At 44.3% G+C, this 23,818-nt stretch overlaps 1 protein-coding gene across 2 annotated transcripts in view; it reads left to right on the top strand.

The window, feature by feature from the left end:
* TRIM44 (tripartite motif containing 44) overlaps positions 1-8,883 on the top strand; it is a 99,199-nt gene extending 90,316 nt beyond the window's left edge. Inside the window, exons 5-7 of one of the 2 annotated variants that reach the window (XM_034769681.1) lie at positions 3,437-3,463; positions 3,660-3,783; positions 7,023-8,883. In XM_034769681.1, the coding sequence (XP_034625572.1) occupies positions 3,437-3,463; positions 3,660-3,747 (115 nt within the window). In that variant the 3' untranslated portion in view covers positions 3,748-3,783; positions 7,023-8,883. The remainder of the gene's footprint in view (positions 1-3,436; positions 3,464-3,659; positions 3,784-7,022) is intronic. The other variant, XM_034769682.1, reaches the window with a different exon arrangement.
* Positions 8,884-23,818: the final 14,935 nt, after the last annotated feature.

Here is a 23,818-nt window from a genome sequence, read left to right as displayed (position 1 = left end):
CTGATACGGAATTCGATCCATACGATGACTGCCTTACAAATGTATCACAAGATGTCATTGATGTACTTATGATATCAGATGACGAACAGGAGGATTTTGAAGGCTTTTAAAGGGAAACTGTCACGCCAGCAAAACCTGTAAAAATACCGTAGCTTGCAGTTATAATGGGCGTTGCTAACTCGCCAGGGACTTGCCCGGCACTTGCTCTCTCTCTCTTGTTTGTTATCTTCCTCCTATCATCATCAGTTCCAGTTTGGTTGACAGCTTAGAAAACAAACAGCATGGCAGCTCCCATGGGTTTATTGTCTTATCCTTCCTTTCAGCTTTAGAGTGAATTAGGAAAAGTTTAATCCACTTGCACTGTTTTATGTTTACATGTTTGATGACAAACAGCCTTATGTTTATAAGTGACAGTTTTCCTGCTAAGTACCTGCATGTCATAAGCATTTGAATTAAAATTACCATATTGAAATCGAATCTGATGTTTTTTTAATTTTTTTTTGGTGTGCGTTGGAAGAGGGGTAGTCTTATACGGCGAGTATATCCCAAACTCTATATTTTAACTGGAAAAGTTGGGGGTCGTCTTATACGCCCAGTCGTCTTATACGCCGGAAAATACGGTAATTGTTAGTTTTTGGCTTAGTATGGCCTGAACAAAGAATTGGGAGTCTAGCTTGCTGGATTCCATTCCAAACTCTGCCACTGACCTGTTGTGTGACCTTTGGCAAATCTGTTAATCTCACATTGCTTCATTTCTCCTATCTGAAATGAGCATGGTGATACTTGCCTTTCTCATAGGGCTGTTGTGAGGTTTTGTTAATGTCTGTTGAGATCCTCTGACGAAAGGCCCAACAGAATTGCAAAGGTGGTATTATTATCTTCCAGGCTTCTCTTCTTTTACAGCTACACGTTCACTTGCAGTCAATATCTAATTATTAGCACAGATTTCAACAACTCAAGATGAGCCAATAGGACTCCATTCTTTTGTCCCCTCACAAAGAGGAATGCTCTTTCCAAACTTCAGCACGTGAGCCAACTAGATGAGCTTTTGTATATGCTGAGGACAACTTGACAGCAGGGATAGAGGACAGAAGCAGAATGGGTGAACTGGTCTCCTTGGGGAAATGCTTTTTGCAGAACCCTTGATTCAGTGTGTAGTGCTCTGGGGTGTGCTCTGAAGGATTTCAGTTTCTCATCTGGGTTGGTAATGACTGAAAGTTGTGATCATTTGATGGCTGTTTTGCTGAACCTCTGTGAAATGATTTCTTGCAGTCTCAGTCCAAGTCCCAATGGACAAGTAACCACGTCACAAGCCACTACCACACATGGCACTAGTTGATCCTTGCTGGACATATCAGCAGAGACCAAGGACTGGATAGACCCTGGACACTGACATTCACTTTCCCTAGCAACATTCCCTGCTGCTCAGGATTGAGGTGTGCTGGCCGGGCCCATTGTGGGGGAAGTTTACACTGCTGTTGCCTATGCTTCCGCCTGCATTATGAATAAATAAATCTTCAGTCTTCAGGGCTGTCTGTCTAGCACCTTTCAGTAGCACAAAAAGAAGGACCAAAAGAAACAAATGAATTCATCAGCATGAATTCATTAGGAATAGGTTTTAAGATTGCTAATTGCCTCCCCTTGCAGCCAGTACTCATGTAATGGAAGGGGAAGGGTGTAAGAGAGTGCTGTCCTCCCTGATTAGCTGGAGATATGTCCCCTGCTGTTGCCTGCCATGCAAAATAGTTCCTATTTTCCTTTTCCTGAGGGCATGTCTACAAATAAAAATTACAGCTGTGCCACTGTAGCACTTCAGTGTAGGCACTACCTACGCCAACAAGAGGACTTCTCTCTTTGGCATAGGTAATCCACCTTCTCAAAAGGTGGTAGCTAGATCGATGACAACCTAACACTGTCTACACTGGAGATTATGTCAGTGTAGTTGTGTCTCTCGGGTGTGGATTTTTCACATGCCTGAGAGATGTAGGTATGCCGATGTAAGTTTCTAGTATAGTCCAGCCCTGAGTTTCCTAAGCAAGGAGATGTACATGTGTCTTGAAAGCTGCTCACAGCTGGATGTAGAGTTCAACACATTGCCACGTGAGCAGATGTCTTATGCGGATGACAGATTAGTGCAGACGTTCACAGAGATTAATAGATTTAGCCAGTATCCTTGGTTAGAGTGTGCATGCTAGTTTCTGGGTTGTTTGTTACCGATTTCATAGTGAAATAAGATTTCCCTCACCCCCACTGTGACGACACTGCTCTTCCTGCCTGTTTGTGTCAGCAGGCAGCTCCGTCTAATCTCTTCATTACTGTGTTGTTTTTTTATATTAGTTTAGAAGAGTACTAGTCATTTATGGTGCACCACTCAAAGTACAATTCCTAAGGACATTTACCTGTGAGAGAGATCGTTATCACTGCATAGAGACCCTAGACAGACAAACTGAGCTTTCATTTTACCGGCATTAGTGAGCAGTGACTGGAAAGCCAGGCTGAGCATCTGTGAAAGCAAAGGGGGTGGTGAGGTTGTGAAATGCTCAAATATCGCACTGTGCACAGCCAAGCCGGAGCATCAGGAGACGTGTGAACCCATTAATCACTGCAGGCAAGCTGCCAGCTCTCTGACTTTAATTGGCGGCCTTCTAATATTTAAGCTGATTTTTGGGGGTAGGGAGTACTGTTAGAGAATTTCATTGCCTTCCCAATGAGGCTGTCAAGACACAATGAGGTGTGAACTTAACTCAAGTTTGCCGAGTGACTTGCAACTACTGGGGGAAATAATGTTACTCAGCACCATTTTCCTTCAGAGATTGCTGTCTCGGCAGCACGTTTAGATTTTTGTATATTTATCTCTCTCAATTTCCTAGCCCTCTATATCAACGATTTACAATCCACTGCATTTTTATTAAAGATTCTCATGGAAGGAAACTGCTTTGGAGAGAGTTGCTTTTCAATATCCCTGCCCTGAGAAGGGGGGGGGAGAGTTGGGGGGAAACAGTTACTTAACAGGGAGCAGTGGTTTGGGAAGTGTGTATTTTAAAAGAATGGTTGAAAGTGTATCTCATAAATTCCACCCACTCTCTAATAGAAGAGGGTGCAGGTCTATATAAATCAAAATACCTACCTGGCCATGAGGACTATGTGACTTTGCACTACAGTGAAGCAGTTCAAGAAACCCAGCTGCATTGTTGCAAGCAAAATAGGGATGCACCGCCTCTCCCTTTTTGTTTTTAATTGAACAGAAATTGAGCCCTGATTTGTCATTCCATGCTGTATATCTTTTCTCCCATGATTTTTTAGATGGCAGTTCTGTGGCATTTGGTAACATAGTGCTATGACCTGGCTAACCCGTATTCCCAAGAGTATGCAAGACAATGAGCCTTGAGTCTGATATTGCACCAATGTTACCCCAACCTTTCTTCTTTGATTTCAGTGATGTTGCTCCTGATTTTACACTGGGGTAAGTGTGAGGAGAATCAAGCCCTATGGATGCAAGCTTGCAGTTGTATAGCTTGTACAACTGTTACAAGGTGCAGCCCTGTGTCCAGAGGAAGGCTTCTTTGCAGGTCATCTGTCATGTGGGGGGAGTCCTTCATTGGTGTATTGTTTACGTGGGCTCTCAGCTTTTTCCCCATCTCTGTTTTGTTTGATTACAGAGCTAATCCTTTCCCTCCTGCCTCTCCTTCCCGAGGGAACAGGCGATATGATGACAAGGACCCATCATCGGCTAACGGGCCCTGCTGAGACAAGACGGGTTTGGCTGCAGTGGAGACGTTACAGGTATTTTTCATTTCCTCATCAACTGCTACCTCTTAAATTTACAACACAGGTGAAGGTAGGAAGGACCATGCTCCTCCAGTGACCTCCCACACCCAAATAACGGCAGGGAACTGACTGACTGGGGATAAGGCCCACCTGCTCTGAATAGAAGGACAAGCTAGTTTATTTTGGTTTTTACATTGCACCCCTCACCATGTATCTGAGCAGCTTCTAGTGATACATTACGCAGTGTGACTGGCCCATGTTGCCTTCTCCAGAAGAAGGTAAAGTCAATTCTAAGGTCTTTTGAAAATCTCCATCTAAGGGGCTATATTATCTAGGCACTCAAATTCCATTGAATTTCAGTTTGGCCCATTGAAAATCCCAACTTTAGCTAGTATGTGCTGGGTGAAAAAAGTCTCAAGCCCAATATGGCAAACGAGTTACTGTTCCATTGTTAAAGTCTGAGGATCATCTGTTCACCATGTTGAATCATCTTACCCTGTTTTATATTCCATCTCTTGGTAATGCTAATAGATTTCCTTAAACCATAGTAAAGTTGATTCATGTGCTGGGAAAAAGGCAGCCCAGGTGTGGTTGATTAGTCATATTTTCTTTAATCTATTTGGATTTTCAGCCCCACGTTCAGTAGTAAAAGCAAAGGGGAACAATAAGATCTTGCTTTGGGTTTCATACCAGTGGGGTCCAAGGACACAGTTCAAACTCTGCAAGGCTTCTGGTGGGAGTCTTTCACAAAAGACACTTTGTTCCCTTTGGGACAGATGCCACCAAAGAGTAGTTTATTTCGTAATTATTTTTCCAGGGCCTCACTGTTTCCAGCTTGCTCACAAATACTTCACATAGAGATTTGCTTGGAATGGCACGAAGGGGGACCGACACTGGGGATTTGCTTTCTATGCATGGCGTGGTTTGCCCTGTCTGCATGAGCTCTTTCTTGTTCCTAGGATACATTTGCTTGCCTTAATTTATGGGGCTAGTTTCCCCGCCCTCCCCTTTGGCTGAGATGTGTTTTGACTTTCTCACTAAGCTCCTTTCTGTGCACGGGCAAAACCACTAGCAATTAATTTAAGTGAAATGAAAATACAGTCCTTGTGCTCAGGTAGGGTCTGGGCTTCTGCAACACACTCCTCCTGCTCAGATGCAAAAGGAACCTCATGTTTTGTTCAATGGGAACCCGTCTGAAAAGCAGAGCGCCACTTGTGGGGGCTGCAGAAGGACTCTGTTCTCATCAGTGTAGGTTGAAAGATGTGAACTACAAGAGTGATGGCATGTGAACTAAGGAAAGGAAAGAAAAGACCTATTGGATCAGACCAAATATCCACCTAGTCCTCTCTCCCAATAGCAGATAGTTCCAGATGCTTCAGAAAATTATATAACTCCTCTCCTTCCCTTGTGCCACAGTGGCTATTAATAATGGAAAATAATCATAATTACTCATAGCTTATAAATAAATGTTACCAAAACTAATGATGGATGCCACCTATTACTAATAAAAAGGAAATTTACCTCATTCTGCAGTGACATTCCAAGGGTTGTGGGGAAGGGCAGTTTCTTTCTGACCACTAATTTGTGCTCTGAAGCATGAGGCCCTTGTAACTCACTGCAGCTGGTGTCATTGCAGATCTTAGGCTACATTGCAAGTGAAGAGCCTACAAAGTCTCTATATCCCATGACCACTTACCATAAGTCACATTTAGAATACATTCTCCTATCTCCTCCTCCCTCAAAGATCATCACCCCACACAATCATCAGCTCTTTGAATCCACCTCAATCTGCTTGGAACAAGAGTCACTCTTTCTGTCTAGTTTCTTTCTTACTTGTGCTATTTCTATTTCATTACTAGTAAAATCGCTGGGACCAACAATGACGAACACAGATACAGTAGAAAATGCAGTGAAGATTCTAGGGACCACATTACATTTTCTGTACACGATAAGTAAAGTATTACATGACTGCTCGTCTACCCCTCCTAACCTCTTGAATAAGAGGAGACAAATACCAGCTCAGCTGCATGCAAGTGACACCTGACAGAGTTTAAAACTTTAACTCATAATGTATATGGCTATACCAGTGGTTCCACAAAAAATAGATTTCCGGGACCTTTAACTTCAAAAGGATGCTCTTGAAGCAATTGACATAAAGGGCTTCTTAATCTAGTTTAAGTTAATCCAGTGCTAGCTGTATATGCAAGAGTGACAGCTTTGGAGACTGAGTTTATCTATCTATCCATCCACTCACAAAGCAGGTACAGCACAGGGAGAGAAATTGCAAGCTTCCTCCAAACTGCGCCCTATGGGCTAGTTTACACTAGAATCGCTACAGCAGCACAGCACAGCAGCACAGAGCTCTCCTGTCGACATAAGTATTCAACGTCCCCGAGCGGCGGTAACTATGTTGGTGGGAGAGCTTCTTCCACCAACATAGCGCTGTCCATACCGGCGCTGACCTCAGTGTAACTTGCAGAGCTTGATCTTGGGACCTTTGGGATCAGACCTTCACTAGAGCCACAGGAGTAACTCCCCTAGCTGGTAGCAATAGTAGGCTGTTCCCCTACTAGTGGCTTGTCCACTGGTGGACATCAGTCATGCCAATGTATTATATATGCTGTCTGTCCCTGTTCAGTCTAGGGCTGTCAGTTCAGCCCCTTTCACCAATATCAATGCCTCTAAATCAGTACTTCTCAACCAGGGGTACTCATAGGTCTTCCAGGGGGTACCTCAACTCATCTAGATATTTGACTAGTTTTACAACAGGCTACATAAAAAGCACTAGTGAAGTCAGTACAAAAACTAAAATTTCACACAGACAATGACTTGTTTTTACTGTTCTATATACTATGCACTGAAAAATAAGTACAATATCTATCTTCTAATTGATTTCTTTTATAATTACATGGTAAAAATGAGAAAGTAAACAATTTTTCAGTAATATTATGCTGACACTTTTGTATTTTTATGTCTGATTTTGAAAGCAAGTAGTTTTTAAATGAGGTGAAACTTGGGATATGCAAGACAAATCAGACACCTGACAGGGGTACAGTCATCTGGAAAGGTTGAGAACCACTGGTCTAAATGACAGAAAGAGAAAATGTTCAGGGTTTGATTGTTTAATTCATGTAGGCTCTTACATTCCAGCTGGGCAGACCTATTCATCATCATGAGCCATACATTTTCCACCTGTAGATCACCTGCCATTTCCCAGTTCCCTTACTAACAGGAAATATTCTTTTCCTTCACAGAAGGATCCTCTCCACACAGACTCCATGTGATGATGAGAATGCAGGAAGAGTGTCTTAAGTCACACAACTGAAGCACAAGCAGCAGCAACTGTTTCCTCCCTTTACTTTGCTGTGTCTATGGATCTCCTAGATAAAAATGTGATCCTTCCCCACACCTGTCCTTTGGGAACACACTTACTGTCACGCATAGCGACATATTTGCCAATCCACCTTTTCTTAGGAGGACAAATATCCTGCAAAGATATGACGCTGGGCTTTGAAAATGTGGAGCCAGTAATTAAAATGAAGAATGCAGTACAGTAGAAAGTAGAAATGAGAGTCTAAAAGCCACAGTGGTGTTTTTACTGATGGGGGTTATTGAAGACTTCAGTTTAATAATTCAGTGCAGCTAAGATTAATAAATGGTATGAGGTGGAAATGGTCTTTCAAGAAGAAGGATTGGAGTGGTATGTTAACTGTTTAATTTAGTGTGTTCTGAAAAATGCTGTATGAAACACTGTATAATAACTGGGCACAGTCCTAAGGTTTCTCAGCCTTGTAGTGGGGAGAATGTGTATCACGAATGACGTTTATGCCTCATCAGTGAGGCTGTCTGAGCACAAGCTAGAGAGTCACGAATGCCAGCTCCGACACTGGCTTCCCGTAGGGCTTCCTGCAAGTCTCTTCATCTCTCTATCTGTAGCATGGCATTGACTTTCATTTTCCAGGACAGAGGGCTGCCACAGGGAACTCCCATAAAGCGCTCATCTTCAGGTTTCCCACTTGTAGCAAGTCACAGCCCCTGAGCACTTGATATATTGTCATTCCCTGCCACCCCTACTAGCCTCTTTGCTCCACCTGTCTGTAATGTCAATGAATTCCAGTCCTGCTTAATGAAAGTGCTTCAGGAAACATAGGGTAAGAAGTTAGATGGGGGTCTATGCAGCTTAGAGGCCCATTCTGCCACCACATACTATAGGTCATTGGCCCAGATCTACAAAGGGACCTAGGTGCCTAAATACTTATTCATTAGGCCAGAGAGAGAAAAATGACAGTCGCCTGGTGGATACGGGTATCCAACAGGGAGGTGGGAGACCCAGAGTCCAGTCCCCCTGCTCCAGTGAACTTTTAACTTACCCAAAGTGGAACAGCTTCAACAGGAGAGATTACAGGAGCCCCTGCCCTCCCCATTAGAATATCCCATAGCTCAGTAGTTAGAGCACTCTCCCGATAAGTGCTTGTTCCTGTTCAAATCTTTTCTCTCCCTCAGGCCAAGGAGGAAATCGAACCTAGCTCTCCCACATCGCATCTAACCATTGGGCTAAATGTTATAAGGGAGCTGCATCCCTTGGGAACAATGAAACTGTCATCCAGTATGGGGAGGCTCATGAGAATAGTGACTAGACCCTTCTGTGAGCTCACTCCTGTGAAAGATAAGAATGCCTAAAAGCCATGCCTTATTCAGGCCTCTGATTCATCGAGGTACTTTTAAGCAGTGAGCGGTCCCTTGACTTCCTCCTCCTCCTCCACTGTTCTCCCATTCCTCACTCCAAATGTCTCCTGGCCAGTGTTAAATTGATTGATTGATTACCTTGCTACTCTAGAGAAGATTTGGGGAAAATCTTATTTCCTGGCCATGCTTCAGATCTTTTTATATACTACAGCCATACTGCTGGGGGTACAAGTGATCTAATGAATTTACTGTCAGGGATGTGGGATGTCATAATATGCATGCACATGTTACCCTGGCCTTCTCAAACATGTGCCCATATATTCTCCAGGTACCTCTTGCACTATCATACATTTAGTTTATGCCGCTCAGTTTGTTTAGTTTTGACTTAAATATAAACAAACCAATAAAACCTCTGCTTTCTTTTTCCCATTTGATCATTAATTATTATTGAAGAACTGGGCCAAATTCACTACTGATGTAAACCGATCCAATTCCATTGAAGCCAGTGGAGTAATCCTGCTTACAGTAGTGGTCAGTTGGGCTCCATGAGTTCAATGGTGTAGATGGAATTAATGACTTCCTAAGGTGCAGTATAATGTGTCAGTTTCTAGAATAGCTTGAAATTGAATATCAAGCTTTGGGAAACAGATGGGTTACTGGTAGGTATACATATAGCAACATCAATGGAACCAGGCATGTGCATAAGGGAAGCAAATGTGGCCCTGAATCTCTAAACAACAGAATCCATCCAGTAAACAGGATTGTCACAAATCTCAGAATTTCACAGGATTGTTTTTATTATGATTATTATTTTTTTAAACAGCTCCCACGGGGAGGTTTTTTTTTCCTCTTCAGCAGCACAGGGTTTTGCAGGCTACACCATTTAGATAGAATTCAAGCGGAAAAGATATTTGAATCTCTGAGTGAAACAAATTTTTACTTCCTAAAATTTTTTTTTAATTTGCATAAAAATGAAGACCATCATCCAGAAACCTGTTATACAAAACTCAATAATCTAGACAGAAAGAGGCACTGCAATATATTTTTGGAAAGGTTTCTGATCTCTTTTGCAGTCGCATGCTGTCTAGGACACCTGGTAAAAGCTTGAAGAGGGGAGAGCATTAAATACAGAGCAATGGCTTGTACAGAATGGCCCATGATTTCTGTTTTATGCATTTGATCAATTTAAATCCTGTGATATTTCCCATGATTGCTCCAGCAGCTTTCCATAAGCTACACAGTGCCATATTAGTCCTTCAGCATAAGAATTACATTGTTCCCATTTTGTTCTTAAGCCATACTGTGGAAGTGCAGATGTATTATTCAGATTGGATTGAATTATGTTTTGATTTGACATGTGCTGCAGTGCTCACAGAAATACCAAGTAAGCCTTTATCAGGGGAGCAGGTAACAGCTTCTGTAATGAATCAGGAGCTGAATAAAGGTGACTGGTTGCTATCCAAACAGAAGAAAAAGTTCCTTTTTAGCATGGCTCATTAAAATGATGGTGCACCCAAGTGGGTAATAGCAGCAGAAGAGAAATCCTGTAGGTATCAGGGCATTAATACAACTACATTGGAAAGGAATAGCTGAAAAGACATTTAATTCCCCTTGCTTTGCTCCCCACACTCCCTGTGTTTTAAACAAGTGCCTCTGCCACTGGGTTGCAAAGATGGACAAATCAAAGTACTTTATGGACATAAATTAATCTCAAAACCACATTTATCTCACAACCTCCCTGTGAGATAAATTATTGTTATCCTTATTCGACAGGTCAGAAAACTGAAGCATTAAACAGCTAAGTGACTTGGCCAAGGTCCCTCAGTGACAGAGGGGGGAATAAAACCCAAAGCTCCTGACTGTCTAGTTTTCTAACCACTACCCAACAAGATCATTCTTGTGTGATTCTCTTCCCTGCAGTTTGCATTAATAGGAACCTTGCTGTATCCTGCCCTGAATGTGTAGTAGTTAATGTCTGATGCAATGTTTAGAACAAACACACAGCATCTAGGCCAAAGGATTAAAAATATTAAACTCATGGACATACTGGAAACTCAGCTGATGTTAGTATGAAGCATCTTTGGCCGTCCAGATAGTGCTGTATATTTTTACATAGACATTAGGCTTGTACCATTGCAGCCTTAAATATAGTTGCAGGTATTTTTCTCCAACCAAGGAAAGCCTGGCTCCTATTTTTGCCATTTATGCTAAAATGCATAACGCTAAAAGACACTCCTGTCAATAAGGCTGCTTATATAAAATTCCCTTTGCTGCAGTTCTGGCAACAGAACCATTGCATTATAATAGAGGTTTCAACTCCCATGCTGCAAATATTGCACAGCTTTTGGACAAATCTGTCTTCCTCATTTAGCTTTGGCTCCTACGAAGGAGGATGATTGGAATGCCAATTAATCTCCATAAAAGCCACAAATCAAGCCCCGTCATAACTAAAGAGTGCTCAATGTGGTGTCATCATTACTTACCTCTGGGTGAACATGAGAAGCGGGGCACTCAATCCAGGCCTAATTGCAAGTGTCACAAATTACTTGTAGTTGAGAGATTAGCTCATTAGTTGAGGGCCTTTTGCACTGGGAGCCCCAGAAATTCTGATGCTATGTGGCACTGCAGGAATGGAGTGAGAAGAAAACATGCTTCTGAAGCACCCAAAATCACAAACAGTAGGATCTCTCTTCAGGTCTTGCTGTGCCACTCTGATGATTAGCTAAAAGAGGAGAGGATTCCCTGGGTAGAGCCTTCTCTACTACAATCCATATCCCACCATCTATCTTTATTTAGGCCCTGATTCTGCAATGCTCTTAAGCCTATGCTTAACCTCAAGTACATGCTTAAGTCCCATTGAAGCTAATCATGTGTTTAAGTGCTTTATGTAGAAACTACCACTGATTAATAACTACTCTTGTTCAGTTGCCAAATGTTCATCACACAAGCCACAGGGGAAAGCTATTACACATGACTGCCTCAGGGCTTCTTGAAAATTAATACAATTTGCAGTTTCTCAATGAAAAATGGCATGGCTATTTTTTTTTTCTCTTTCCAGATCTTTGATCAGTCAAATCAGTTTCCACTCATTTACTTTTGAGGAGGAGGCATGCTTTGAGTATGCACCTGGAAGTCAGGAATTTGAGTTCTAATTCCAACTCCGGCCTTAGGCATGGCATGTAACCACTCAGTGCCTCAATTTCCCCATTTGAAAAATGGGGTTAATGATAAAAGGGTGTGGTGGTAAATTCTGTTCAAGTGCTTTCAAGATGGATAACTATGTAAATGTTTGGTTTGCTTTTTGCTATCTAAGTCTTTTCCTTTCTTCAGTCTCTTTAGACAAAAATCATACATGCCTCAGGCTCCACAGAGTGAAGCTAATTTTTTCATAACATGATTGTTTTAAAATCCTAATCTATGCCCAATGGCTCTTATTTTAATATAGTCCCAGGTTAATTGGACTGGAACATATGTATATTTGCCAACAAAGTATATCTAAAATGTTCTCTCGTTAGTTATTGAGAAAATAATCTGCAAACAGTCATAACTATGGTCCTTGTCCTACAATCTGTTCTGTACAGGTGGACCTCGGTTCCCATGCTGACCCCTGTTGATGCACATGCACAAGCAGGGATTCACACTATTTGATCCATTTGCAGGACTGGGCCCAAATTGTGAAGTCCTTCCTTGCTTTTCTGTCCTTTTTCAGGCAAACATTATTAAAGGGAATTTGCCTGAAGCAAGGCTACATGTCTGGGTGAGGATTTCAGGACTTTGACCCTTGGTGAGGGCAGATAGGTGCCTCAATGGGAGTTAAGCACCTACGTGCTTTTGAAAATCCCACTAGGCACGTAATAGTTAATGGAGATATCCTATCTCCTAGAGCTGGAAGGGACCTTAAAGGGCATCAAGTCCAATCCCCTGCCTTCACTAGCAGGACCAAGTACTGATTTTGCCCCAGATCCCTAAGTGGCCCTCTCAAGGATTGAACTCACAACCCTGGATTTAGCAGGCCAGTGCTCAAACTTCTGAGCTATCTCTCCCCCCACTGCACCTTTATGTTCCTAAATGCCTTTAAAAATCTGGCCCCTACACAACTCACATATACAGTGCTCATTGGGGGGGGGGGGGGGAGATAATTACATCCACACAGAGGGTCAGAAGGCACCTATTTGCATTTTTAGGCACCTAACACCTGTTGGTTTCAGTAGGCATTAAGTACCTAAATACCTTTCAGGATTTGAGTCTTAAATACTTTTGGAAATCTGGCTCTACGTCCCTTCTGTGTCTTAGGTTGGGCTGTTAGACTTTGTTTACTTGAAATATTTAAAACAACCCTCTTTAAAAACAACAACATTTGTAGTATTATATTTCAATTACAAAGCTTGTTAAAAGGGGGAAGGATCTGTATTTCCAAACTGGAAAACCAGACAGTGTCACATTGGTTTGATTTTTGTTTTCAGGAGAATGCAAACATTACTTTAATGTAAAGGACAAATCAAATCCCATGAGGTATTATCGACATCAGCACTATCACAAGGGAAACCATGCAGACTCTGTTTTAGCTTAGGATGAGCTTTGTAATATACATAATTCTTAATAAACTGGAAATATTGCTTTTTTTGCACTTTCTGGGCTCTGTGTCGTAAATCCAAGTTCTGTTCTCCAGGAGCATTATTTCTTAATGGTTTAACGTTGCAGATGGATGTTTGTTGCCTAGACCAGCCCAACTAAAGAGAAAAAGTGAGTCTGCAGCCTGAAGAGACTAGGCTGAGACTTTTGGAAGGCAGCAGAGCTAAATGGTGACAGTGAAGCAATCAAGTGGTCAGTCTTAGTTACTGGAAAAAGAAAAAGGGATGAAATGCTACTTGAAGTCGATTGTGTCATTAGCAAGCTTTCAATATGACAAAAATGCTACTGCCCCTGTGGCAGCTAGCCTCGCTTGCCTTGTTTATTGCAGTCTAAGTATCGTCGTATGCGTCTATAGTAGTTCCATTTCCATCTGCAGAGAGTGTAACGGTCTCAGCCTGATGCTTTGCAGGCCGAACTTCTTAAAAATCTATTTTACTGGGATGGAAAGTAATGAGCAAGTTATAGATCAGATTTATAAACTCATTTATACAGCATAGTAAGAGCTCGTTTCTGATCTCATTCATGCCGATGTAAAGCCAGAGTAACCCCACTGAAGTCGATAGAATTTGCACTAGTGTAAATTAAGTCAGAATTTGGCCCAGTAGTCTAAGGTTTTCCCCGTAAAGCTCAGGACATTTTCAGTCCTGCAACACTCAAGCCTCTTTATTCATGTTCCCATCTGCTGATTTGGTTTAAGACAACACTAGCAACAGACACTTTCCCTAGGGCCACATCAAAACTCTTTAAGACATCTGAATCTGAAGATTGGATGAGTGGTGGGAAATGCAGCTGACTATATTCACCCTCTTCTCTCACAAAGGCCTAGATAATGAAATCTTTAGGCAAAACAAAATGATGCAAAGAAATTCAGAGTTTCCTGTGGGCTTAGAAACCATTACAGCAGCCAGCTTCTGAGAGACAGATTTAATTATACCAATCTAAGGGGGCACTGATCACTTGACATCTCTCCAGCCCTCAGATAGTCTTAGAACTAGACTGGAGAAATCGCTTGAACGCAGTGGTGCTCATTCAGTATCCAATTTACTAGCAATAGTCAGGAAGGCATTACAATCGAATTGATATTATAAAATACTCCCTCTCCATGTCCTTTGTGCCAAAATCAGAGAGAGAGTTCCTCCACATCCCCCGAAGACAGCTGTTTGGTTCCTTCCCCCTGTGCTGTGATTTCTGGCTGCTCCCTGTCTGCACTCTTGCAGCAGGCCCTATAGTGATATTTGGGGGGGAACTGAAATGTTGTGAAATATTTTTGCAATGCGGGAGATGCAGGTGAGTTGACTGGGTGAGAAAGATGCCAAATTGATCAAAGACACCTGTATAGCCATAGGACAGCAGGAGGAACAGCAATGCAAATCCCCCATGCAGTCCTCCCTCAACTGACCTGCCAGGACTATATCTAGGGGGATTGAGGGTAATTTAGTCCCCCTGACCTGTGCAGTCTTCTGCTGTAACAAGGGCGACAACTATTACCAGTGGACACCGGTCTCCTAGGAAGTGGATATAGGTCCATGCTGCACGTGCCATGGTGATGAGTGGTATAAAAAACTAGGCAGTGGATTATATAGGAGATGTATTTGCCATCTGACAGCATTCCCTTCATCACCACTGATCTAAGCTGGAGTTAAAGCATTGCCCTAAAAAGGAGGGGGCTCTATGGACCTGATTCTCAACTGCCTTGCACCTTGTGCAGTCTCTGACACCTGAGCAGGTGTACCAGGATGTAGTAGCATTTCATATGCACTTCACATAGGTGTAAATAATAACAGAATCTGCACAGCAGAGAACCAAGCCATGTATCCCTGTTACCATGCAGCCACCATTCTGCCATTACTTTAACACAGCAGTTCTCAAACTGTGGGTTGAGACCCCAAAGTGGGTTGAAACCCTATTTTAATGGGGTCACCAGAGCTGGCATTAGACTTGCTGGGGCCTGGGGCTGAAGCCAAAGCCTGAGTTTCACCGCCTGGGGCCAAAGCCATAGCCTGATGCCTTCAGCCCTGGATGGTGGGACTCAGGTTACAGGCTGCACACTTGGGGCTGAAGCCCTTTGGCTTTGCCCCCCCACCCCTTCCAGGGCAGCGGGGCTTGGGCAGGCTCAGGCTTTGGTCCCCCCTGTGGGGTTGTGTAGTAATTTTTGTTGTCATTGTGCAATGAAGTTTGAGAACCCAGTCCAAATCAGGGCTTAGCTGTTGCAGTAACTAGGAGACTCCACAAACCCTGGGTTAGGTGCCTAGACTCCCTACACAATGGATGGGGAGAAACAGGTGCCTGAGAATGAGATCCACAAAAGCCAGTGTGGTAGGCAGGAAGCCACCTAAGCGCAAACTCCAGAAGGATGAGCCCTAAGCCCCCACCTCTCTCAGGGAGGGAGGCACTTATCTCTGCAATCTCTATTCTGGAGTCAGGTGCATAAGCCATTTCATGTTATAACATCATCAGTGCACCTAATTCCACACACAACAGCTGCATAGGCAAGCCTCAGAATCTTTAGCCCAGTGGTTAAGGTACTCACCCGGGATGTGGGAGACCCCAGCTCACTTCCCTGCCTCTGCCTGATGAGAAGGGATTTGAACTAAGCACTCCCACCTTTCAGGTAAGTGCCCTGCCCACTAGGCTAGGAAATATTTGGAGGGTGGGGCTCTCTCAGTTTCTCCTGTTGAAGCCATGCCACTTTGTATAAATAAATATGCATATAGCCACAGAAAGAGTGAGACTGATGCTATCATCCAGTGGTTCAGGCACTCCTCTGAGAGATAGGCTACCCATGTTCAAAGCCCTCAACCTCCTCAGGCCAAGCAGGGAACTGACCCAGCATCTTCCATATCCTGGGTCAGTACCTAAGCTCTGGGGTAATGATTATAAAGGAGACCACATTTTTCTCCTCCCCCAGCCATTTTGTGTGGAGGCAAGCGTGCTCACACCTACCATATTGGGCCCCCCAGGTCAGATAGGTGGGGCAATGCCTGTCTTCACCTGGTTTGACAATGATGCTGGGGTGTAGGTACAAGATAGGCAACTGGACCCCTGCTTTGGACAGCAATGCTAATGCTCAGAGGCAGAAACTTAGCCATGTAGGGAACTGTTACAAAAAAAATTAGGCCCCGAGTCAAGGCATCTACAGAGTTGGGAGGCAGTAGAGCAGGGGTTTTATGGATCTCACTGGTGCCTAAAACTGGGGCTTTGTGGAAGGAAAGGAAGTCTTAGCAACATTTATTCCCCCTTCCAAAGCTTATTTCACTATAGAAACTTCTAGCCTGAATATGCCAATACGTCACCTAATCTGACATTCTGTCTCCAATAGAGGCCAGTCCTTAAGGCTTCTTCAGAGAATGCATAAAATCTTTCTAAAGGATCCAATGGCACAATGCTATGCCACAAAGGGACATTCTTCCTGCCTCCAGCTTGTGCCTTGAAGCATGAGAATTAACTAACCTTATAATTTTATCCTAGCTAGGGTAACTACAAATACTATTCTGAAACATAGAACCCTTCTCTAAAACTTCCTGAGTTCCTCATCTCAAGCACCACCCACGTCAACAGGTGCCACAGGTTAGAGAAACCAGCTACTGAGGCTCTAAAGTCTCCTGCACCTCTTTGGTACCCTGCACGTGGCTTTCCTCATACCTGATCAGAGCTCTTCTTGCTTTGCCAGCTGTAAGCAATTTAAACAAAGCACCGATAAGAGGGCCAACAAGAGGCTGCAGGAGACAACAGAGAAAATAAGAGGGTTGTTCATTCCTCCATTTCTGTTTGCAGCTAAGATAGAAGAGAATGAGCTTCTGCCCCTTAGGCAGCCAGAGAGGAAGGCATCCTAGAAAGCCACAAATTCATCACTGTGCAACATCTGCCTTGCAAGGCCTTCAACAAATTGGTGCATCAGCTCTTGAAGACAACACAGCCAAAGCTGTCAAGAGCTTCTGCTGCAATCATTTTATGGTTCCTTTCCACTCCCTGTGGCAGGGCCAGATTAAGTGCAGCATAGGGCCCAATAACCCTGATAACTGAAAGCAAGAGTTTTATTCTCAGAAAAGGAAAAACAGAACATCTCACAAGCACTTTAGTGTAATTCTGACATTGCTGTGTGACCTCACACCCACCCCCCTCAATTGAGGTTTGAGCTGCTAATTCAGTCTTTAAACAGCTAAGCCAGCTGTTCCATCAAGCAAAGCTTCTTTAAAGAAACAGTGACAACATATTACAGATCCCTCTACCCCTTGAAACATCAGCTTCTCTGCTTCTAAAGGCTCTTTCAGTTTAGGAGTCATTTCCAAAAAATAAACTCCAAGCTCCCGCTGGATGCTCCCTTACATAAGAGGACAACCTCAGCATAGTCCCAGGAAGTGTTTCCCTTACACTCAAAAAGGAAATAGAAGAGCTTCAAAGCTACTGAAGCAAGAGAGAGAAGCCCTTGCCTTTGAGACCCCCCAATTATAGCAGGTAAGTGTATTAGCACTTCTGTTCCCAGACACACGGTTACAGAGAGCTACAACCCAACCCCTGACAAACAACCCTTCCCACAAACAACTCTTTCCCTCAGCAGCTCTAGCTGTCCCATAGGAAAGGAAGGCAAGGGGAATAGTGAGACCTGGCCCACTCCTGCCCCAAGAGCTCCACTTTCACGAACTCACATAACATGCGATGCCCACGCCTGTGATGAGTGTATAAGGACTCAGCCCACAAGTCAGTGTTTAAATGCCCCTGAAAGTAAACCCTTCTCTCTCTCTCTCTCTCATCTTCTTCCACCTTGATGAGTAACTAGTTAAGGGAGCTGTATCCCTTCATCACACTCCCTATGATGATTAACTGGATCCCCACTTATCTAGCAGATAAGCTATTTGATTTGCTCTCCATTCCATGCTCACTTTTTTTTTGTTTTAACTGCTCCTTTTCACTGTGGCACCTTATGAGTTTTAAGGTAGGAGTTTCTGTCAGTGAATACAATTTATTTCTGTTCACAATCTTTTTATTCAACATAACCTCTCTCACAGCAGGCAGGATTAAATCGTAATAGGGCCCAGTAATGGCATAAACAGTAGAAGAAAGGAGGGATGGAAAGTGACTCACTGCCCTGGCTTCCTCTCTAATATCTGGCTTCCAAGGCACATTCAAATTGTGTCCAAAGAAAGTCTATAAATTCCTGGTGCTTTTTAAAATGAAGTGGCAGCCTATGTCACATCTGTAATTCAAAGTGAAATCCAGGATTTGCAGTCTGTGCTTCTCCTAGTGGAATTCATTCACTGTATCTCACTTTCCCTGCAAGCCTAAGAGAGTGTTTAATATTTATTTCCACTGATCCAAAAAGACAGGTTAAGTCAATATTTAATAGTTGGTTCTGCTTTTGGAAAGTTGAGACCAAGTGATTTTTTTTCCCCCAGCAGGTTGCACAGCCGTGACTTGCTATCTTCATAAACGGCAATGGAGCTGTAAAGACAGTGAGCTTGTTTATAGGGAGGCAGCCCTGGAGGTTTACAGCACAGTTTATTACAGCTCCAGGTCCTGGAGGTCAGGATTCCTTAGTGCCCAAGGAGATTTGGTATCCCACCCAGGCATAATGCCTGCACGACCTGAATTGAGCAAGGGTCTGATCCTGGTAGGTGCTTGATGCCTCTTGCAACGTGCTCAGCACTTCAATTTCCATCAATTCCATGGGCACTGGGGGCACTCAGACCAGAAAATACTTCATTTGACCTCATCTGAATGGCAAGCATCAGTGACAGGATAAAATGGTAACAAAAACAATTTGAAAGAGAAGCAGGAATTTGGCCTGCTAGACTCAAGATTAGGTTACAGTGATTTTATGAGGCTGGATCCCACCCTGCCAGGGGCGTAGCCAGGTTCTAAGTGCAGGGGGAGCAAACATAAAAAAGGCGTCCCCCGCTTGACTCCTCCTCCGGCCACACCCCCCGGCTCCGCCAGCCACTCCGTCCCCGCCCCTACTGGCTCCTCCGGCGGCGCCGTGTCCCCCCCATTGGCTCCTCCGGTCATGCTGCAGCCATACTGTGCGCCCCCCCTCAGAGGGGCTCAGTCCGGGGGGACGGGGTCGGGCGCCTCCTCCTCCCCCACAGCGCCGGGTCTGACGCAACCTAGGAGCCGGCTCCCCACGGGGAACAGAGTCTGTCCCCATGGCTCGGGTGGGGAGCTTCTAGCTCGTCTCCTCCTGAGTTGGGAGCAAGTGCCGGGCTCGCCATCCCTCCTCCCCAGCAGGGGCTCAGGCAGAGCGGGCTGGCGGCAAGGGCTCACTGGGGCTGCCGGCTCCCACCGGCGGAGCAGCAGGCGCTACCTTTGGGGGGGCCGGAGGGCTTCTCATGGCGGAGGTGGGAGGAGAGCCCCACGGATTCGGCCGCGTTCCGGGAGCGGGGCGGCGGGGACGGGGGTGGCTGCGCGCCCTGGCTTGTAGCAGGTGTCCCCCCACACACACGGGGGGCGGGCTAGCTGACAGAAGGGGCAGATGTCCTGCCTCCAGCTCTCTGCCACGCGACTCTGCCCGCCTCAGCCTGCGCGGGACTGCCGCCACAGCAGCTTCTCCCCTCCCGCCGCCACGCTGCGCAGAGACCCAGAGCTCCGGCAGCCGCTTTTGAAAAATGTGCTGAGGGGAAGCGGCTGCTTCCCCTGCACCCCACTAACTACGCTATTGCACCCTGCTATTTAATAATCACCACATTGAACTGCGTGGTGAAAGTTTATCACTTAAAGTTGTCTCTCCCTGCTGTAATGTCCAGGCCTCAAGGAGTGTGAAAGAAGCAAATATGAGGAGTAAGACTCTTTACCTTTTAAGATTGAACTAAAGGAGGGCCTGAACCTAGCCCTCCCATTCTGCACACTCTTTGGCTCTTGATGTAAACTTCAGTGCTGGTCCATTTTTTCCAGACTGGAAAACCTTAGATCTTAACACCCTCAAACTCTAGAGAAGTTCAAGTCCAAACGTGGTGGTTTAGGCCCAGCTCTGACCATAGTTGCTCAATCTAATCACTCAGCTGAGCAAAAAGAAGCTTTAAAATGAACAACAGTGTCATATGGCTCTTGTAATCAGGGCATGGATTTTAGATCTTATACACTGTAAGACATTGGAACTGCAGGCAAAAATAGGCATGTGTATAAAAGTTCATGAAGACACCGCAGAGGAGCCACTTTTTATCTTTGCTTCCTCTTGATTTATAAGACTTCTGGGGAATGGGGGCGGGGAGGGTGAATACCATGCATAGATGCCCAGGCTCTTCCACGTAGAATATTCTTTCCCTGCTACAAAACCGCATTGTTAGGTAATAGCAGCTGAGATATTTCCAGAAGGAAGGAAATAAATAAGGGCTCTTTTTTTTTTTTTTTTTTCCAGGCTTATTACAGAAAAACCACCCACAGTGTATTTGAGAAAAAGAGAAAGCAAGTCCCTCGGGAGTAAATCCAATGAAAAAGAAAATAAATAATGAATTCCTCCCTATTGAGGGATATCCCCAACCAGGGTTTGGCATGCAGCTTTTTTCCCCCTTGAACTGGTTCTCCATCCTTGTGTCACAGGAGTTATGAGTAAGAAAAACAGGATGAAAGTGAACAAAGGAAAACAGAGAGTGAATATCAAAGGAAACTTGGTAGCAATGAAACCTATTAAGCTGCAGTACACTCTTTCAAGAAAAATGGCCAATGTCCCCCGGCTGAAGTTATGTAAACCTAGGCTGCACTGGGGAACAATCCTCTCTGACAGGAGAGAGGTGGGTTAAGGCACTCCCCTGAGATGTGGGACACCAGAGTTCAAGTCCCAGCTCCACATCAGGCCACTACCATGGCCTCCTTGGCTTTTCTTGAGAGAGCACTGATCTGGGTTGGGCATCTAACTCCAGGAGAGGGTTCATGGCTGTGAATCCCAGATGAAGATAGATGCCTCCCTCCACCCGAGATGGAGGCGCCTAAGTTCTTCTTGGCATTTCCTACGGGCTGGTTTAGGCGGTGTCCTACTCAGCATGCAAGCTTCTGTGACTTCCTTCTTAGGTGCCTAACTCTCCCCATCATTGTACAGGGAGCCTGGGAGCCTAACTCAGGGTTGTGAATTCCACTAGGCAGCAGGACACCTAAAAGTGAAGTGCTGCAACGCCTAAGTCCCCCTGGTGCTACTAGCCCATGGTATTTATCCCCAGGATAACTAGAATATGACACTGGCCAGTCTAGTTTCACTCTCCAACTTCAGTGAAATGCAAAAATCAGACTAACAATGGTGGAAAATACATTAGAATTCAGAATTCTTACAGCCGTTACAGTTTCAGCATAGGGTGCTGGATTCACTAAAAATTCTTCATGCTTAGGTTAATCACACAGTTAAAGGAACTTCGTCTATTCATTTATCGCAATATCAGTCCTATGTGTTTGACAAGCCAGTTACCGTTTTGAGTGACTGACCTTTAAACTAGAACTTGCACATGCCCAGAACAGTTCACAAAGCCAGTCTGCTGCTCCTGACAGCAACAGTATCTTGGGACACAAAGCTACCTGTTTCCTTTTTTCCTCACTATAAGAACCAACATTAGCATTCAACATATGTAAGTGCACTTCACAATAGCTGCTGTTTGTCTCGGCAGCTGGCACCATCTGTGCTCTGTTGTGGCCCCACATTGAACTCCTGACGCAGCGAGGGAGGAGGGTGGAAGTTCCATGCTCAGTGGGTCGAACGCATGCTGAACAATGAGATGTGGCTCTATTTGTTAGAGTGGCAAAGCAGGGCCCGCCTCCCCGCTTTTGTTGCCATCTCGTTGAGGCAACCTTAATTTAAAACAGTTCTAAAGTGACTTGCCATTGAAGTGAGATGTGGGTGGTGCTGCCAGGATCAGATGAGTTGGTGACAGGGCCTCCTTCTGCATAGCTGCTGCCGTGGAGGGGAGTGCCCCTGCCAGCCACCAGATGGAAGGCATGCCTCCATTTTAACCATAAAACACACAGGCACGTCAGTGTTCTAAAGGTATCCCTCAAAGTGACAGGCTCTGTTCTGGTTGTACTTGTCGAGGTGACTGGGTATGTTGTTGGTCTGATGGTAATGTTTGATTATAGTGTGAATGGGACACAATGCTGTGACGTTGTGCAGTCTATATGGTTTTATAAAAAACTTGATAAGTCAATATAATGTAACTGAGATAGTTTTAGAGAAAATACGGTAATAAGTGAATGTAAGTAACTGGGATATGCCTCATGCAAAAGGTCTCTTGTAAGGTATCATTCCAAAGCTTATAATCTACTGAATGTGATCATCTGATTTGTATAAATGTACCACTCTTGTATCTAAAACTAGAAATATAAAATGTAACTCTGAGGGCCTATTGTAATTGTGTAAAGTGTGGACCATTAATGATGGTTTGGAATCTTGATGACTCCCATTGTCTGCAGATGGCTGTATTTACCTGTGAGTCTTCCTGTATATGTGTGTGCTGGCAAGTGAGTAATGAAGTCTTGCAGTGACATGTGATCATGTCACCTGAACTGGAATCCATCTTTAACCTGGTGCTTTTCCAGTGAGGGGGGGTGGAAACCCAGAGAGACAAAGAGTTCCCGCCTTATGCAAAAGATATATAAAGGGGGGAAGAGAACAGAGAAGGGAAGAAGCCATCATGAAGAATCCCCTAGCTACCACCTGAGCTGCAACAAGAGCTGTACCAGGGGAAAGAATTGTGCCCAGGCCTGGAAGGTGTCCAGTCTGAGAAAAACTTACTGAAACATCTCTGAGGGTGAGATTATCTGTATTTAGTTTGATTAGGCATAGATTTGCGCATTTTATTTTATTTTGCTTGGTGACTTACTTTGTTCTGTCTGTTACTACTTTGAACCACTTAAATCCTACTGTCTGTATTTAATAAAATCACTTTTTATTTAGTAATTTACTCAGAGTATGTATTAATACCTGGGGGAGCAAACAACTGTGCATATCTCTCTATCAGTGTTATAGAGGGCGAACAATTTATGAGTTTGCCCTGCATAAGCTTTATGCAGGGCAAAACGGATTTATTTGGGTTTAGACCCCATTGGGAGTTGGGCATCTGAGTGCTAAAGACAAGCGCACTACTGCGAGCTGTTTTCAGGTAAACTTGCAGCTTTGGGACAAGTGATTCAGACCCTGGGTCTGCGTCTGGAGCCAGACAGGAGTGTCTGGCTCAGCAAGACAGGGTGCTGGAGTCCTGAGCTGGCAGGGAAAACAGATGCAGGGATAGTCTTTGCACATCCGGTGGCAGCTCCCAAGGGGGTTTCTGTGATCCAACCCGTCACAGTCACACAGGCACGTCAGTGTTCTAAAGGTATCCCTCAAAGTGACAGGCTCTGTTCTGGTTGTACTTGTCGAGGTGACTGGGTATGTTGTTGGTCTGATGGTAATGTTTGATTATAGTGTGAATGGGACACAATGCATTTATTATTTATATTACACAGTGCTAAGAGGTCCCAACTGAGATCAAGGCCCTGTTGTGTTAGGTGCTGTATATACGCATAACAGATAGCCCCTGTTCCAAAGTACTTACATTCTAAATAGGCAAGAGAGACAAAGGAAGAACTATTGTCTCCAGTAACAAGTGCAGAAACTGAGGCATGGAGCAATTAAGTGACTGGCCCAAGGTTATATGGGAAAATGCTGGCAGAATGGAGGAGTGACCTCCTGAGGCCCAAGCCAGTGCCATCCTCACAAGACCATCCTTCCCTTCATATGCATCCTCTCCTCAAGCCCATGTACATCCGTCTCATTTGTATGACT

Source organism: Trachemys scripta, chromosome 4 (genome assembly GCF_013100865.1).
Source record: "Trachemys scripta elegans isolate TJP31775 chromosome 4, CAS_Tse_1.0, whole genome shotgun sequence".
Taxonomy (NCBI): Eukaryota; Metazoa; Chordata; order Testudines; family Emydidae; genus Trachemys; species Trachemys scripta.
Note: the sequence above shows the minus strand (reverse complement) of the source record. Positions and strands in the feature narration are given on the sequence as shown.